The 19,001-nt window shown below is 40.7% G+C and overlaps 1 protein-coding gene across 7 annotated transcripts in view; it reads right to left on the reverse strand.

Annotated features, from left to right (window-relative positions):
- Positions 1-19,001, reverse strand: part of KANK1 (KN motif and ankyrin repeat domains 1) — a 191,994-nt gene that overhangs the window by 49,584 nt on the left and 123,409 nt on the right. For 4 of the 7 annotated variants that reach the window (XM_059924844.1, XM_059924837.1, XM_059924840.1 and 1 more), the window contains 2 exons: positions 11,868-11,927; positions 8,384-8,503 (listed from right to left, as the gene is read on the reverse strand). In XM_059924844.1, the coding sequence (XP_059780827.1) occupies positions 8,384-8,420 (37 nt within the window). In that variant the 5' untranslated portion in view covers positions 8,421-8,503; positions 11,868-11,927. The remainder of the gene's footprint in view (positions 1-8,383; positions 8,504-11,867; positions 11,928-19,001) is intronic. The other 3 variants (XM_059924842.1, XM_059924839.1, XM_059924841.1) reach the window with 1 other exon arrangement.

The raw sequence follows: 19,001 nt of genomic DNA on the forward strand, positions 1-19,001 counted from the left end.
AGAAATGTCACAAACCACTCAAATCTGGCTTGTCACAAACAAGACAAAGTAAGAGTACAAAGATTTAAATTTCAGGATAAGAACAAAACCCATAAATCCAATAATTTGTCTCTTGGTCCAGTTCTCCCTCATGTCTGTAGTTCTGCTTTTCATTCTGCTGGTTAGAAAAGCCTTCTGAGTATTACAGAATATTACTCAATCTGAATTTTCAGCCATGGCTTGCTCCAAGAACTACTAGGATTAGAAATCTGGTCACTATTTTAAAAAATCCTCAAAATAGCTACATACTTATTTTTAAGCTGTGAGATCACTTGTCCATATAGAACTGCCAGCTGAGATCACTAATGCTATATATGCAAGTGGCTGCATATTTTAAACACTTCTCTTGTCTTCAGGCTTCATAATGAACTGCAACCCAAAAGCAGAACCAGGCTTATCCTCTAAAACATGAACATACTTTTCCTAAAGCATATGGAATAGAGTAAATCAGTTACAGCACACTCCAAAAATATCTAACAAGGCAGCCAAGGGAGGAAAGATAGAATCATGATTTTTTTTGACTTAGAACTTCTACAACTGTATGAATGAATCTTATCAAGTCTGATTTCCTGGTTGGGTCTTATTTGAGGTTTTTATTAGAGAAGTCTACTCAATGCCATTTTAAAATATGTTGCCAGAAAAGAGCAAGAATTCATTATCTCTGTGAATTTGAGAACTATGCTAATTATTTTTCATGCCAGATCAAACAGCCTTTTATAGAAAAGGTCCCCAAAGCAGAAACTGTGAGCTTTAGTCACTGATTTTCCTCCAAACCCATTCAAACCTTTCTCAGAAATTGCACAAAGGAGATGAACAGGAATTATCCGGGACACAGGAAGAAGGAAACTAATGGGCTCAACTAGTCCACCCAAAGTTCTTCCAGAAAGAGGGGAAGTGTATAATCAGAAACAAATGTCAATACTCACGATGGGAAGTCTGCGGGTGAGCAGGGCACAAAATATTCAAGTCCTTGTAGGAAGGGCTGTTGTAATCCTTTGCCTCACACTACGCAGTCTCCTAATGATAGCAACAGCTCAAGTTCTTAACATAGCCAATCTCCCTGTTGGGCTTTTATTTTGTGTTTTTTTCTTTTTTGTTGGCACCCACAGTGTATCAGGGCAGCAATCGACAACTGAAGGGTACTTTGCCCAGCACTCAGGACTAGCAGGAGCCTGGATTCTATCCTTCCTACACCCAAGTCAGCTGGTACTTGCTGGGAGATAAGTCATCCTTCCTCGGCTTAGCTGGAGAGCTAATCGCCTGTCTGAAATCTGATGCTTAACCCATTATGACTCGCTCATGGTTTGAAGCAAAAATCTTATACGGCGAAGCTGGCTACAGCTTAAAACCAAAGCCTTGAAAGTTTATAAAACAGGCAAGCCCTGACAAGGGAGGGACTCTTCAGAGACTCTTGGGGGCTGGACAAATTCTGGGGTTCTGATTAACCAGACAAGCAAGACTCTTAAAACCCAGGGTCCCTGTTTGTAGGTGGTCTTGGCATTTTAACAGTAATGAAATTCAAATGCAAATACTTCTTACTTAAAAAAATAACTATCTTGGCATTTTAACAGTTATGAAATTCAAATAAAAATACTTCTTACTTAAAAAAATAACTATCTTCCCAAACACCATCACTATAAGAAAATAAATTATTTCATTTATAAATTTCAGTGTGAAATTAGCCTTCAAATAACTAACAACGAAGTTTCATTTGAAGTTGAAATGCATAATGTAATTAAATCCAATTAGTAAACACATCAAATAACAGGATGAAACTGCATGATATACTAAATATACAAATATAATTTATATATATATATATGGTATTAGAATACGTTTGTTAATTTGGCTCTATGAAACAATTCACACGAAAGAAAAAAATAACCCCTGTCAGGAAGGACATGTTATTTGTAATCATTCTACTTTTGGGTTTTTTGTAGTTTTCTGAAATACATACTTTCCCCTTGATCTCTTTAATCGGATCTTCATAGACACTATACTTCTGATTTTTAATGTCAACAGAATGCCTCAAACAAAGGAAAATTACTTTCCAAATTCAACTTCTGGCTTAGCCATGGTGGCAAGTCGTGTTTTGTAATCTGAAAATAAGAAAGGGAGATTGAACAGGAGAAATCAAAATCCTGGCTAGCTCTTACGTATGTTTTTATGTTAGGCAACTCTGTGTTACCCTCTCAGCTCTTCTGATAACCACTGAACACACCACTTAGGGGAAAATGCAAAGTACAAATAGGAACACTCATTTAATCCTCTTGCAGATTGTATCAGGAGACCCTGGAAGGTCAAGAAGGGTACCCATGCATTAAAGCAGCCCCAGTTTCTAATCAGCTTACTCTCTGTCTTTGGAGTAATACAAACACAGAGGTCAGGTCTAAGACTCACCACCATGAACACACCACCTCTGCCACGCTCTGTGACATTCTTTACAGATGGTCTCAGAAAACAACAGGTTGGCTCTAGCCAGACCAGTCAGTGCAAATTGGTCTTGTACTTGACAAACAGCACGCAATCCCTGCTGTCAGGTTCACCGCAGTGGGCTCAGAGTTCTGTTTGCGAAATGCTCCTGCCCAGAAAAAATATTTACACAATGGAGAGTGGGCTGCACTGAACTGCAGCCTTCTGCCTGCTCGCCACGAGTCTCTGGCTCTCTCTGATTGGCCAGGTCTTATCAGTGGCCTTTGTACCTCATTTAAGATCCGCATGGAGGAAAAACCTGGAGCCAGATAACTGACCAGGGTAACAAGATTTTATGAAAGTTATTATATTAATTTAAGATGACAACCAAATGTTTAATGCAGTTCAATAAGTATATTAAATGAGTAAGTATGTATCTATCTGGAAAAATTCACATGTATTTAGGCTGCGAAAGAGAACAGCAAGAGAGGGAAAAACTGTAATAAACTAGCAAAGGCAAGTATTCACAGAAATAAAAATGGTGATGGCAAGCATAAAAAGTCACTCCCTAATGCTCATCTATCCATTTCATTTAACTGTCAAAGGACAGTAATTCAATTCTTTCCCCAGCATCACAGCATCCGACAGAGCCTGGCACAATGGCACCTGAGCAGGTGTTTATTAGATCAGGAACTCGTAACAGAGAGAGCAAAACAAGAAGGAAGGATGGTGATTTCTCCTGACATCTGACCAGCACTTTACATTGTGTTTTTACAGTTACTGTTTTATTTTTTATTCACAACAATCCTGTGAAGAAGGTAGGACAGGTATTATTATCTTCATCTGACAAATAAGCCACTTGTTATTTGGCTTCTAAAGAGATTCTAGGCTCTAATTAAAGTTTCACAACATTAATTAGTGTTTACAAAGGCATCGATCAGTACGCTCAGTTTACAACATGATGCAAAAACTTGGGGAAAAGCAGACTGTCCCTATCCCTAAATTCTTCAGAAATACAGCAATTTACCTAACCAATGACCCCCATTTACTTACTACTTGGCTATAAAAAAAGAGAACAGTCAGCCATGAGCAATTTATGATGTTCATAAGTCATTACATTAACAAATGACATTAGGGTACTCTTAGTAATACCATAATAAAATGTTTTAAATTAATGAAAACGAAACTGGACCAGTCAATAGAAGTAGGATAAAGGATCTGGTGAAAAAGAGATAAAACTATGACAAACAATTGATAATGAGGGGGTTGCCAGTAAGAAGGATGATGCAATCTGGAAGGGGTTCACAGGTAAGGTTGCCAGGTTTAGCAAATAAAAATACAGGATACCCAGTTAAATTTGAATTTCAGATAAACAAAGAATACTTTTATAGTATAAGAATGACCTCTATTTTATCTGGATACTCTGTCCACAAGGAGACTTCAACTTCCACTAGAATGTAAGATTCCTGAAAGCAGGGATTTTTGCCTGTTTTGTTCACTGTTCTATTCCCAGGGCCCAGAACGATGTTTGGCATGTTGTAGGTGCTCAGCAGTATTTGCCATGTACTAGTAAAGTTTATTTCTTAAGCTGTGATGGTATGTACATGGGTGCTTGTTATATAAACTTTACATATTTTGTATGTCTGAAATGTACAGTAATAAATTTACAAATTACAGCATTAACTAACTGCTCTTATAAGGGGGAGGGGGTTGGGGGAGGGATGGAGTGGGAGGTTGGGGTTAGCGGATGTAAGCTATTACATATAGAATGGATAAACAACAAGGTCCTACAGTATAGCACAGAGAACTATATTCAGTATCTTGTGATAGGGACTTCCCTGGTGGCTCAGTGGGTAAGACTCCATGCTCCCAATGCAGGGGGCCCGGGTTCAACCCCTGGTCGGGAAACTAGATCCTGCATGCATGTTGCAACTAATATGAGTCAACATGCTGCAATTAAGAGTCTGCATGCTGCAACTAAGGAGTCCGCACGCCGCAACTAAGAAGTCTGCGTGCCGCAACTAAAGATCCTGCATGCCTCAACAAAGATCCTGCATGCTGCAACTAAGACCTGGCACAGCCAAAATAAATAAATAAATATTTTTTTAAAATCCTGTGATAAACCATAATGGAAAAGAATATGAAAAAAGAATGTATATATAACTGAATCACTTTGCTATACAGCAGAAATTAACACAACACTGTAAATCAACTATATTTCAAAAAAAAAAAATCAGTACCTTTTACCCAATCTAACTGAAGGACTCAATGGGGAAGTCAGAGTATAAAAGGACTTGTGAATGGTCCCTTACCCAGTTTAAACTCTAAACAGGGACGTGAACATGGGCTGATCAGTCTTCAGGTGTGTTTTGCAGCCAAGGGCACAGTTTAACTAGGTGGTACTTTTCTCATCTGTCTTCTTTTGCATCTGCTTTATTCCTAAGACCATGGAAAGTGTTTCTTTTGCCAGTGCTCTGACTCCACCGTCACACAGGATTTCTCCTCATGTTCTACGGAGCCCAAAGCAGAGATTTTTCAGGGGTAGGGGTAGGGAGGGAGACCCCTTTTGGGCATAACACATCTAGGGGAAGTACAGTTTAAAAAAGCATATTTAATATTATACTTTATTTTTGGAAAATGAAAAAAAAACATATAACTTACTCCACATTTAAAACTTCTACTAAACTATCCAAATAATGTAACTTTTTCTCATGGGAAAGATCAGTAACCGGCCTTCATTAGCTGCCATAAAGCTCTCTTTATCCCATCTTAATCTGGGTTTGTAAATATTCTTATGTTAATTACATTTCAAAAAGTATATTTAGGGCTTCCCTGGTGGCACAGTGGTTAAGAATCCGCCTGCCAATGCAGGGGACACTGGTTCGAGCCCTGGTCTGGGAAGATCCCACATGCCATGGAGCAACTAAGCCCGTGCGCCACAACTACTGAGACTGTGCTCTAGAGCCCGTGAGCCACAACTACTGAAGCCCGCGTGCCTAGAGCCCGTGCTCCGCAACAAGAGAAGCCACCGTCAATTAAGACCCAACGCAGCCAAAAAATAAATAAATAAAATAAATTTTAAAAAAAAAAGTATATTTATAACTCACATACACTTTTGCATTGTTTGAGTTTGGCTTTTTTTTTTTTTTAAACAATGGGCAGGTATTTCTTTTGTAACACACAGTGAGAAAAGAAAATGTAAAATAAAGATTTTTATAACTATAATCTCCACTATGTGAAATGCATAAAATTTAAAGAAGGAAATAATGCCATTTGCAGCAACATGGATGGACCTAGAGACTGTCATACTGAGTGAAGTCAGACAGAGAAAGACAAATATCATATGACATTGCTTATATGTGGAATCTAAAAAAATGGTACAAATGAACTTATTTACGAAACAGAAATAGAGTCACAGACGTAAAAAAAACAAACTTATGGTTACCGGGGGAAGCGGGGGAGGGATAAACTGGGAGATTGGGATTGACATATACACGCTACTATATATTGATATAAAATAGATAACTAATAAGGACCTATTGTAGAGCACAGGGAACTCTACTCGAACTCTGTAATGACCTATATGGGAAAAGAATCTAAAAAAAGAGTTGATATATGTATATGTATAACTAATTCACTCTGCTGTACAGCAGAAACTAACAACACTGTAAATCAACTATACTCCAATAAAAATTTTAAAAATAAATTAATTAAATTAAGAAAAAAAATTTAAAGGCCATATGGAAAATGAGCAAAACATTTATTTTGGGGTGGTGGTATTACCAGTAATTCTTGCTTTATTTTTTTTGGAAAACACTAAACTTGTGTATTATAAAATTTTCTCTAATGAGTTTCAAATATATGTATGAGTATGTATATGTATACATAATGTATACATGTATATGTATCTATGTATATACATACATACATATATTTATACACATATATGCATATATAAAATTAAAGTAATTGTGTATGACTAAGCCTCTAATCAGATTTGCTTATAGGCTTACAGAGGTCATGGTGACTAGAAGAAACCAAAACCTTCCCTTGCCTTGTCCAGACACCTTTGTGCAATAACAATTCATACCCTGACACCCCAGAAGTCACAAATCAGAGAGCTTTTCTTCACTTTCAGACTCTGTCCCCAGACCTGTTAGGCAGGACACCAGGTGAGGAAGAAAGGTTATAACTGCATCATCAGACTTCAGGAACAAAGGAAAAGGGATATTCCAGGACAAGTCAAGTTGGAAAGGGAATTAGGATCATTTGGGGTAACTATCTGAACCCTTGAATATATTGATTCTGCCAGAGATACCAGAGCGTTCCGAGGCACCAACAACTTCGAGCCCCCTTCCTCTGAGTGTGTGAAAAGAACTGATGGCAGGAGGGGAAGGGAGATCACAGCATCATGGGGGATTGAAACCCGCCCACAACTCTCAAGAAATTTCACAACGTTTCAATCTCTTCCCTTAACAAATATTTGACTAGAGAAACAAGTACTAATCCTGACTTTCCTTTCTTCACTTAGGTAAGTTACTGAGCTTTTCTGTGCCATCATACAGGGATGACAGTGGCGGTGGTGATGATAACAGCATACTCTCCTAGGATTACTATGACTACTAAGTATGATAATGCAGGTAAAACATCTTGGGCACCATGGTAATACTAAGTGTTCATTAAATGTTAGGTATTGTCATTCATATTTTATTAATGACAGCAGTCCTGAGCAGAATCTATAATAGTCCTGAGAAGCTGAGCGGTAGAAAGGATAGGAAAAAGAATGAACAGAGTAAGATCAGTTGTTCCATAATAAACAATTGAGTTTATTTGGGTTTGGTTTGGGGCAAGCTATAGCATCTTTCCAGAGGGGATACTTGCAGCTGGGACTGCTGAAACAGAAAGCCACACACGGGCTGGGTGGGCCCAATTCAGAGGTCTCCTCCTTCTGCTGTTGTTTTACAACTTACTCGGCACTTGTGTGCACGTTTCTGGTGCTCTCATTGGTTCTAACCCTGCAGGTGGATATACTTACTGATGTCTTACACATGGAGAAATAGTCCTGCCCCATAATTCATGGTTAATGAAGAAGATGGGTCTCCTGATTCCAATCCCACATTCTCTCCATTATCCAGTGCCCAGAGCCAGCAGAGCGAAGACCTTGGACTCAAGTGCTCCACAAGAATTCCCACATACACAATTACTGCTCTCACACGTTCTGCTATTTGGCAGATAGCTCAAAAGAGGAATGAACACTTAGAGTACCATTTTGGACAGGTTGTCATCTCCTGTCATATACTGTCTCTTAGGAGGCTTTTCTCAGCATTTGTTCTATAAATTTCTCCAAAATCTTATATAAGCAATACTGGAATAGATATGCAAACTCTATAGGTCTCTAATATAACCAAAGCAATAATCAGAATACAAGTCTTTATGATTCACAATATATTTGGTTTACTGCACATTCCCCTCTGGGAAAGTTACTTTAAACAAACAAAAGCTGCTTGGGAGTGGATACTAGGAATTGGTTTTAAGCATTCAAACTCATTTCCTATTTCATCGTTCAATCCCTCATAAAGAAGCGCAAGAGGAGTATACATTATTCTTTTTTTTTTAATACATTATTCTTGCATCAGCATTCAGTATTTTACATTGATCTTTCAACACTCCAATAGAATTGACTATTTACCTAGCTGATTTTTGTACATAAAGACTCTAAAGATAAAAGCAAATTCTCTAAGAGATTAAACAAAACAACAACAACAAAACTTCAATGGACAGAAATTGCTTGAAATCCTAGTTATCTAGGCAACTTATTATTTATCCATTATTAAAAAAGAAATAAATTAGTTTGAGCAAAGACATACACTAATACACACACACACACACGCGTGCACACACACACACACACACATCCAGAACATGGAGTTACCTGAGGCACAGCCGTTAACCTTTGTGGTGTGAGCCATGCTGGCTTGAATCCAAAGACAGATACAGAAAGGAGTGAGGAGTCATGCAAATTTTATGCATCAAGTTCCCAAATGCACTCAACCTGAAACAATAAAGAGAGCCCCATCAAAATGGGTCATTTAAAAATATGCACAACACTAAATCTTAGACTTCTGTTTACAAAGATGACTGCTAATGGAGAGAGCAAATTGGAAGGGGGGAGAGACAGCCTGTGGAACAAGGTGGTGACTGCCCCGGACCCGGCCACTGGGTGTTGAGAGTGACACACCCACAGATGCACCCGTGGACAGGTGCTGAAAGCAGGTCTCTAGACACAGTACTCTTGTGGGAGATAAAATATGTTCTCCAGAAACGTGACTTTTTAAGGAAGGTGGCCTTCAAATACAAATATGTATCATTCTGTATCATTTCACAAACTATTTTTCATTTTTACACTTATCCTCCTTTCCAAATGTTGGTTCAATAGTTTCATTTTCTCAGTTGCACCAAAGCAGCTGTTGCACCAAATGCTCATTTTTTTAAAAGGTTAACTTCATGTGAATTCTTTTGTGATAGCTCAAGTGTTTCACTGACCTAGTCTTTTTAAAACATAAATCTGATCCAGGCAGTCCCTGTCTTAAAAAAAAAAAAATCTTCAACATCCCCCATTGTCCTATTGGATAAACTTCAAATGACATAGCACAACATGTGGTTTTGAAACATTAGGGTTTGTTAGGCAACATATTTCTTATTTTATATTGATTCTCTGCTTAAAAGTTAACTGAGATTACAAGACATATTACAATCACAAAATTCAAAACCAAAAACAAGGAAAAAACCCCACTACTCCAATCTTTGCTTCTTCAAAATGCCTTTTGAGAAATGTTGGCAAGGGCTTCCCTGGTGGCGCAGTGGTTAAGAATCCGCCTGCCAATGCAGGGGACACGGGTTCAAGCCCTGGTCCAGGAAGATCCCACGTGCCGTGGAGCAACTAAGCCTGTGCGCCACAACTACTGAGTCTGCGCTCTAGAGCCCGCAAGCTGCAACTACTGAAGCCCGTGCGCCTAGAGCCTGTGCTCCACAACAAGAGAAGCCACCGCAATGAGAAGCCGGCTCACCGCAACTAGAGAAAAGCCCGCAGCAGCAACGAAGACCCAACGTAGCCATAAATTAATTAATTAATTAATTTAAAAAAAAATGTTGGCAAGGAAAGCAAACAATGGTACAGACAGAAATATTCCATTTCCACTGTGCCCAAATTCTCACTCTAAACCAACAAAATCCGAAGAAATTGAGCTTAATGAGTTCCAAGCCGAGAAATAAAGTGTAAATTTAGAAACCCACATGGGCTTCCCAAAACAGGAGAATGCTAAAATAAATAACATATCCATTTATCCTGGATTCTAATGCAGCCATTGATGTCATTTAAGAGCTTTTAATAATACAGTAAAATACTCAAGTATGTTGATAAAAAAAACTATTCTGTCGTAACCTATTTTGTTAAAAATACATATGTACATATTTACACATCTATTTTAAATAATTAGAAGTAAATATGCCAAAATGTTCATTGTTGTTGCCCTTCAGTGATGCAATTATGGATGATTTTAGCTCCTTCATTACTTTTGTAATAACAATTATTTAAAAAAGAAACATTAGATACTTCCTGTCAACTTCGTTTTATCTGCTTTAAAATGCACTGGAGAAAGAAAAAAGTATTTTAAAACACTATGCAAAAGAAAACTATCAGGCCACAGTCATGGAGATCATAAGAGATTAGAAATATAAACAAATAGGAAGGAAGAGGAACCAGCTGATTGCTTTGATCACACAGGGTGAGAATTTCTTGCTGCTTAGGTAGGGAAATTTTCTTCACTGTTTGAATGGGTTTGCAGTATGGTTCAAGGCTGACTACTGTGAAAGCAGCTCAGTGCAAACTCTAAAGGACCGGTTTCTACAGGCTGCTTCTGACAGCTGTGCTCCCTTGCATGGCTCTTCCAGCTACAGTGACTACTGCTCAGCTCACCCACAGAGACCTGATTCTCAGCCTCCCACTGGAGGCCTCCCAGCTCCCTGCTGGTCCCCAGTTTCTGTCTGGCAGCACACCAGGAGGGCAGGATGACTCTAATCTATGTGGCAATCACCTGACATTCTGTTGGAAACAGACACTGGTTCAGGTCCACGGCATTGAACTTGGAGAGTCAGAGCTAGCTGAAATCAAAAGGCAGACTTTAGGGATAGAGTGAGCATTATGTCTGACAAATGTAGCTTTGTTAGAAAAAAAGGTGGGGACTGGGTAAACTGAAGAAGGATGAGTGAGTTGATGAGGGGGCAAAAGAAAGAAGCCCAGCTTCTGGAATTATTCAACTAATTATACTTCTAAAAGCCAACAACAACAAAACCTAAGCAAAAACTGTATACTGGTCTCAATCTAGCCCTATGTGTTTGTATTCTTGCTTCATAATGGCTTGTAAATACCATCATTTAAATTCTTGAGGGCAAACAGAAGGCCAGAAGAAACAAGCTGCTTGTGTTATGGGTGAATGAAGTATGTGTCAAGGTATTTGGATGGAGATGTGCCCAGAATCTTCCTAGTCAAGCTTCATAAACTTTGGTCCAAGGTTCTCTCCTGTTATTGAACCTCTTTCACCTGGCAGAAGATTTTTATCTCAGATTGAAATTGGTCTCTCCCACCCTCCCCCAAACTGAACAATAAAATCAAAATGAGGAGGAAGCCTAAAATTAGGAATCACAGGCATCTCACTGGTAAAATAACAAAACATGCCTGTCACTGGGTGTGGATCCTGGCAGTGTCTGTGCAGAAACAACAGTTTTATATTGTGTATTGATTTTTCCCAGTTATTGTTCGTGCCTGACAGGTGGCCTCAAATTGTGAGGACTCAGTCTTCTTAATGACATGCAGATTCTTATGTCAGTGAATTGTATAAACCAGAAAAGATCTGGCCGTGCTCCATTCTGTTACAGATCAATAAACTGCTTCTTTTCACTGTCAGAGAAGACTGCAAACCAGTAAATCTTAAGTGGTACAACAGTGGCTTGGTTTTGCTCACTAAGAAAAAGTGCCTCAAAAAGATTTAGGAAAATACATCAACAGAGAAAATAAAGAATTTGCCTTCTTGTCTGTTTACTTTAAGAGAATGATCTGCATTGAAGAACATTTTAGCAGCTCCCCAAGTATGGTGCAGAGAATAACGCAGACATTGAATGAATTAACCCCATAGATACATTAGCTTAATATGAAACAGATATGGAAAAGAGCTCACTAGATCTTTTCTAAGAACACATCAATGAAAACAAATAAATGAAACAGAAATTTGACGTGCACTCTAGGCCAGCACTGCCAACCGATCAAATGGCACTGCCTTGGTTAGAACCAAGATCAGGACGATGATAGCCACAACGCTGATGACAATGCTGATGACAGCCAGTGCTTATCAAGCTCTTACCGCTATGTCGTCGAAATCTGAAGCATCATCTCCTCCAAGCTGCACCATTATTTTAAGTACCTTTGATTTAAAAAAAAAAAAAAAGATATTGCTAATTAAATGGTAATAAAGTGCTTCTTAAAATTACATTAGGGCTTCCCTGGTGGTGCAGTGGTTGGGAGTCTGCCTGCCAGTGCAGGGGACGCGGGTTCGGGCCCTGGTCTGGGAGGATCCCACGTGCCGTGGAGCAGCTGGGCCCGTGAGCCACAATTACTGAGCCTGCACGTCTGGAGCCTGTGCTCCGCAACAAGAGAGGCCGCGATAGTGAGAGGCCCGCGCACCGCGATGAACAGTGGCCCCCGCGTGCCGCAACTAGAGAAAGCCCTCGCACAGAAACGAAGACCCAACACAGCCATAAATAAATAAATAAATAAATAAATAAATAAATAAAAAAGGATAAGCCCAACTTTAAAAAAAAAAAATTACATTAATTGTAAGACATATCCTCATTTCACAAGTGTTAAAATGTGAAAAATGTGCATCTTGGAATTGGCAAAATGATGTTACCTTTAAAAGCACTTTTTTCTTTTTTAATAACATATTTTATTTATTTATTTTTGGCTGTGTTGGGTCTTCGTTTCTGTGCGAGGGCTTTCTCTAGTTGCGGCAAGCGGGGGCCACTCTTCATCGCGGTGCGCGGGCCTCTCACTATCGCGGCCTCTCTTGTTGCGGAGCACAGGCTCCAGACGCGCAGGCTCAGTAGTTGTGGCTCATGGGCCTAGTTGCTCCGCGGCATGTGGGATCTTCCCGGACCAGGGCTCGAACCCGTGTCCCCTGCATTGGCAGGCAGATTCTCAACCACTGTGCCACCAGGGAAGCCCCTAAAAGCACTTTTAAAAGCACTTAACAGTTATTACCTTAATTAAACCTCACAACAACCCTATGAAGTACAAAAATCCTCTCTTCCCATTTTACAGATAGGAAACTGAGGCACTGGGAGGTTTAAAATGTGCCGAAGTCACACAGCTGGTAAGTGAAAGAGCTACAATTAAAGCTAAGCAATTCGGCCCTACAGCTCATGCTCCAGCCCCTGTGATTAGTGATTTAGAGTGAGGGCACTATTTCTTTAACAAATAACAACGTATATGCGTAGAGTGAGGTCCCTTTCAAGGAGTCACCTAAGGGATGTATATGCCTATTGCAAGGATGCTTTGTTCAAATCCCTTTTAGGTAGAAAGTTATGTTTCAAAGTTTTATGTAATATTGGTTTTAAAGCAATTGTATTTCCAACTTTACTCTTTGAGATTACATGTTTAAGAGCTTGAGGAGCTACTTATATGACACACAGGGTATATCTTAGCACTTATTGGTCATACTCTCTTCCAGACTCCACATGATATTAATCAGCTTATCAATCTTGTTCCTTAGACTTTGCCATGAATGTCATTTGACTCTTTCAAAAAATTAAGTAAAGTTAAAAATTTTTCCGCCACTGAGGACAGGTGAGAGATTCTCAGTGGAACTGCAGGAGTTTAAAAAATGAGTTTAAAACAGGATCAGTGCAGCATAACTGGAATAAGAACCTTGCTGCTCAAAATGACAATTATGAAAGGGGAAACAACCATTTTGATGTGTAAGTTCTAGAATGTCTTTTATAGCATATAGTATTTTTTCTAAAATTAAAGAAGCAATGTAAAGAATTTGACAAAATCTAGGCTTCCCTGGTGGCGCAGTGGTTAAGAATCCGCCCGCCAATGCAGGGGACACAGGTTCGAGCCCTGGTCCAGGAAGATCTCACATGCTGCAGAGCAACTAAGCCCGTGCGCCACAACTACTGAGCCTGCGCTCTAGAGCCCGCGAGCCACAACTACTGAGCCCACGTGCCTAGAGTCCATGCTCTGAAACAAGAGAAGCCATCGCAATGAGAAGCCCACACACCGCAACAAAGAGTAGCCCCCACTCGCCGTAACTGGAGAAAGCCTGCGTGCAGCAACAAAGACCCAACACAGCCAAAAATAAATAAATAAAATTAATTAATTAAAAAAAAAAGAATTTGACAAAATATGGAAAAGACAAGACATGCTAAAAAATAATCATTTACTATCTCACAATCTTAATGTTCCATTGTTACCACCAGAGGCTATTTCTTTTCAATATATTGATTATATGTATATTTTAATTACCTTAACATGTTTTAAAGACTACATCATCGTAGAATTTGTACCAGCCACTATTTTGTTTCCATTTTAGAGAAATAAGATAAACTAAAATATTATGCCATTCCCAGAAGCTCACACACTAGTGCTGGAAGCAGAGACACAATTAAAGGAGAAAGCACTGAAACAGCAGTGTATACACAGTTCAACTCCAATCCATAGTAAGGTGGTCTTACTTTGCCCAAAAAGGGTGAGAGTAGCTGAAAAATGTTTTCAGAAGAAATCACTTGGCCTAAGTCTTAAAGGATGAATAAGTGTTTTTCAGGGCAAGAAAGGTGGAAGGGCATTCTAGGCAGAAGGAACAGCACATGCAAAGGCAGGAGACGAGAAAGTGGAGGTCTCGAAGTGTGGTTCCCAGACCAGCAGCATCATCATGATCTTCTGGGAACTTCTTCGAAATGCAAATTCTCAGCCTGCCCCAGACCTACTGAATCATAAACTTTGGGGGTGGACCCCAGTAGTTTGTATGTTAACAAGCCCTCCAGGTGATTCCAGTGTAGGCCAAAGGTTCTCAAAATCACTGACTTAAAAGATGGGTTAATTGGGGAAAAATTATGTCCTAAGGCTCCAAGAGCCAGGAATGCCCTCTGATTTTAAGAAAATGATACCCAGGGACTTCCCTGGTGGTGCAGTGGTTGGGAATCCACCTGCCAATGCAGGGGACACAGGCTCGAGCCCTGGTCCAGGAAGATCCCACATGCCGCGGAGCAACTAAGCCCGTGCGCCACAACAACTGAGCCTGCGCTCTAGAGCCTGGGAGCCACAACTACTGAGCCCACGTGCCACAACTACTGAAGTCCACACGCCTAGAGCCCATGCTCCGCAACAAGAGAAGCCACTGCAATAAGAAGCCCGCGCACCGCAATGAAGAGTAGCCCCCGCCTGCCTCAACTAGAGAAACCCTGTGTGCAGCAACAAAGACCCAGTGCAACCAAAAATAAATAAATAAAAAATAAAATTTAAAAAAAGGAAAAGAAAATGATACCCAGTGATTTAGAAAACATCCCCCAGAATGCCTGACCTTTCTCCATTCACTTACTCAAAAAATACTGATTGGGCATTCAGCATATAAGAGGCACACTGCTGGGCACTAAAATGGTAAACAAAATAGACTCCGTTCCTGCCTTTTGGGGGCTTTTAGACAGGAATTACACACATACTTACACACATACCAGCACATTTTTAACAAATTATGAGAAATGTATAATACAGGTGTAGAGTGAGACTAGTAGAGGCTGAACTTCTTAGGATTAAAGTTGAGAGTATGGAGATGGATGAAAATGGATGGTCCTTAGAGGCTTCTTTAGGGAAATGACATTGTAGGTGAAACCTGAGGGATGGGTAGGAGTTAGCTGGGGGGTGTATGAAAGATAAGAATGGTCCAGAGAACAGAATGGAGCCCAGAAACAGATTGACACAATGCTCTCACCTGCTTTTCCGCAATGGCATATAAAACTCAATAAACTCAATAAAGGAAGGAAGTCTTTTTAAAAAATGGTGCTACAGCAATTTGCTATGTATAGGCAAAATAACAAAGCTTCATCTTACTCTTTCACCATATACAAAAATTAATTCAAAATGAATCATAGTTTTGAGTGTAAAACCAAAACAACTATAAAACTTTCAGAAGAAAATGTAGAAGACGCTTGCAAAACCCTTGCAGACCTAGGGTTTGGAGAAGAGTTCTAGATGTGACACCAAAAGTTGATAAAGTGTACTTCATCAAAATTAAAAGTTTTTTTTTCTGTAAAAGAATGGCCCAAAGGCTCTGGGGCAGGGAAAGTTCTATCAGCTGAGCAACTGAGTTTATTCAGAGAGCGAGAGAGCAGACTGGGCTGAGAGGAGAGGTGAGCAGAGGCTAGATTATGAGATTTGCTGGACCTTGCTGGCCATGGTAAGGAAAATGAGTTTTATTCTAACTGCAAAGTCAAGTCATTGAAGGTTTTAAAGCCAATGAGTAACATAATATAAATGATCTTATTTTCAAGTAGTTTGCTTATTAGGCTTTCTTTAGGGAGAGGTAGGTCAAGGCTTCTTTAGTTATATTATCGTGGTGAAAGGACACTGGACTTTGCAGGAATGGTTTATTCAGACCAGTCCTTTGATTTGACTTTTCAAAAACATTTTATTTTCTACTCTTTAGAGCAGAAAGGCTCAGCCATGCCAAACAGAAACTTCCCAGATGTTCTTGTGTTTTCCCCAGAAGATACAAGTTCTTATTTAGGAGAAACAAAAGAGGTCAAGTGCCTAGATCACAAGGTACTTTATAATTTGCTGCCTGACAAAAGTTCCCAGAATGTTAAACTGTGTTATCAATACAGCATATGCACTTCAACTGAAAATGGTTACGGGAAAAGCTGGAACCAGAAACCGAATCCAGAGATTTAAAAAGACAGAACTAGCATCTCCTATGCCCCAGCCACAGTCAAGTTCAAGTTGCCCTTAACATGCGCTACAAGCTATTCCAGTAAGTCTTGAATGCTGCCTTCCTTCAGATGAAATAAATCTGATTTATGCTTTTATCCTTTTAATAAAGACTCCGAACATTCTCTGCTATTTTGTTGTCTCGGGCTTTCCAGCTGGGACAAGCATACTGCTTTCATGACTGTGCAAAAATCCAGCTGATGTTCATCTACCCATGCGAGGGGGCAAACACTAGGGCGCAGGGTGGGGGAGTTGGCATCTGCTATGTAGATTTCATCTAAAAATGGGAAATGACTGAGAACACTTGTTTCCTGCTGGTGTCCCATTCCACTGAGGGATGTTCTGGATAATAGCAGTGTGGCGCCAGCCTGACCAGTGACAGGCCACGCCCAGGAGAGAGATCTTTGTCCTCTTGTCAGCGGACCCCTGGGGTCCTTCCCACCAATTTCAAATGGGCAGAGGCCATAGATGCATCCTCTGAGGGCCAATTCAAAAGCCATCAATCACCCAACACTTCTGCCATGTTCAGCTGGGAAATGCAACAGGCCAAGGGAAGCCTACTCCACAGGTAGGATTTAAATTCCTTCTTCCTCACCTGAGGTCTGCCTCTTCCTTGCCCCGCTTCTCTGTTCCCCCTTCTAAAAGGCTCTGACAGCTACGTCTCAACTCCACCACGCTAGGAAAAGTGCCAGAGCATGGAACCTGCCAGAGAAAAGGCTTCACCCCTCACCCAGGGCAGAAAGGTTGGGCTCAAGCCAGAAACATAGTCTGAAGCCATGTCCCAAGTAGACTCACAGAGCATGCAATCTGGCAGTGCTATAGAGCCAAATGCCATCCGCTCCTGAGATGAGGGCCTTGGGGCATTACTGAACATTTAGCCTCCTGGGTGATAACACCTAACGGGCAGGGTCCGAGGCAATGAGGACACTACAGAGCAAGATCCCCAAGCTCAGAAAGGCCGTGAACAGTGAGATCCAGACACAGGGGGATAAAAGGCCTGTTAGTACATGTCTATCACACTGAAGCAACGTTAATTCACAAACGTTTATTTGAAACTACAGGTGGGGGTAGACAGAAGCAAAAACTAAAATGTCTAGCCATCAAGGGAAGAGGGATGTTCATTAATGGCAAAATAGCTATTATTTCTAATTTCAAATGTCTGACAGCTGTGCTTTTATTTGTTCTACACTGTTCTTTTAAAAAATTAAGTTTGGGTTGATAGGCATTTACATGTGTTGGCTAACACCTTCTAAGCCCCTCGCTACTCCAAGCATGGTACCCAGTAAACAGCAGCAGCATCTGTGTGACTTGTTAAAAAAAGTAGACTCTTGGGCCCCACTATAGACTACTGAATCAGAACCTGCATCCTAACAAGAAGCCCAGGTGAGTCGTACACACACTGAAGTGGGAGAGGCACTGGCTTAGCCCTAGTTTCCCCATCAGGGCTTATACTTCTTAACAGGTTATCTTCTATCCTGAGGGACCCATAGCAGTGGTTCACAACCTTGGCCGATTACTGGAATTACTGTCCAGGTCCAACCACAGACCAATTAAATTACTCTCTGGGGTTGGGGCCCAGGCAGAAGTATTTTTTAAGACTCCCTTAGGAGATGCCAATGTGCTATGCTTGAGTCATTGGCCTATTCCAGTGGTTCTCAAAGTGTGATCCTGGTCCAGCTGCACTACCAGGGAACTCGACAGAAATGCACATTTCTTTCTTCCTTCCCTCCTTCCCCTCTTCCCTCCTTCCAGCCTTCTCTCTCTCTCTCTCTCACACAAACACACACACACACACACACACACCCAGACTGGGACTATCTTTATAAAAAGAGAACTCAGGGCTTCCCTGGTGGCGCAGCGGTTGAGAGTCTGCCTGTTAATGCAGGGGACGCGGGTTCGATCCCTGGTCTGGGAAGATCCCACATGCCGCGGAGCGACTGGGCCCGTGAGCCACAGCTGCTGAGCCTGCGCGTCTGGAGCCTGTGCTCCGCAACAAGAGAGGCCACGATGGTGAGGGGCCCGCGCACCGCGATGAAGAGTGGCCCCCGCTCGCCGCAACTAGAGAAAGCCCTCGCACAGAGACGAAGACCCAACAGAGCCCCCCCCCCAAAAAAAAGAGAACTCAGTAAAACCTCAGGAAGTTCTCAGAAAGCAGGTATTCTGGTGTCTCCTTTACAGAATTTATTTAGCACCTGAAATAAAAACATGTATGTTTTGTAAAGACGGCATAAAATTCATTTTAAAATGAGGATGAAGCCAGGTAGATACACGTCTAGGGGCTAAGTGGGTCATAGGGTCAAAGCATGCAATGGATGAGAAAACTGTGGCTCAGAGTAGTAGGTAAATTCTTCTGTCCCATGGTGATTTGCAGGGTTTACCTGATAGCAATAGTATCTCCCGAAATCTGATAATGCAGCATCCCAAGACTTTCCCCAAAGATTCTGATTCAATGAGCCTGGCATGGAGTTGAAATTTATATTTTTCACACACATCCCCACGTGATTCTTGTTATCAG

This window comes from Balaenoptera ricei, chromosome 6 (assembly GCF_028023285.1).
Source record: "Balaenoptera ricei isolate mBalRic1 chromosome 6, mBalRic1.hap2, whole genome shotgun sequence".
In the NCBI taxonomy this organism is placed as follows: Eukaryota; Metazoa; Chordata; class Mammalia; order Artiodactyla; family Balaenopteridae; genus Balaenoptera; species Balaenoptera ricei.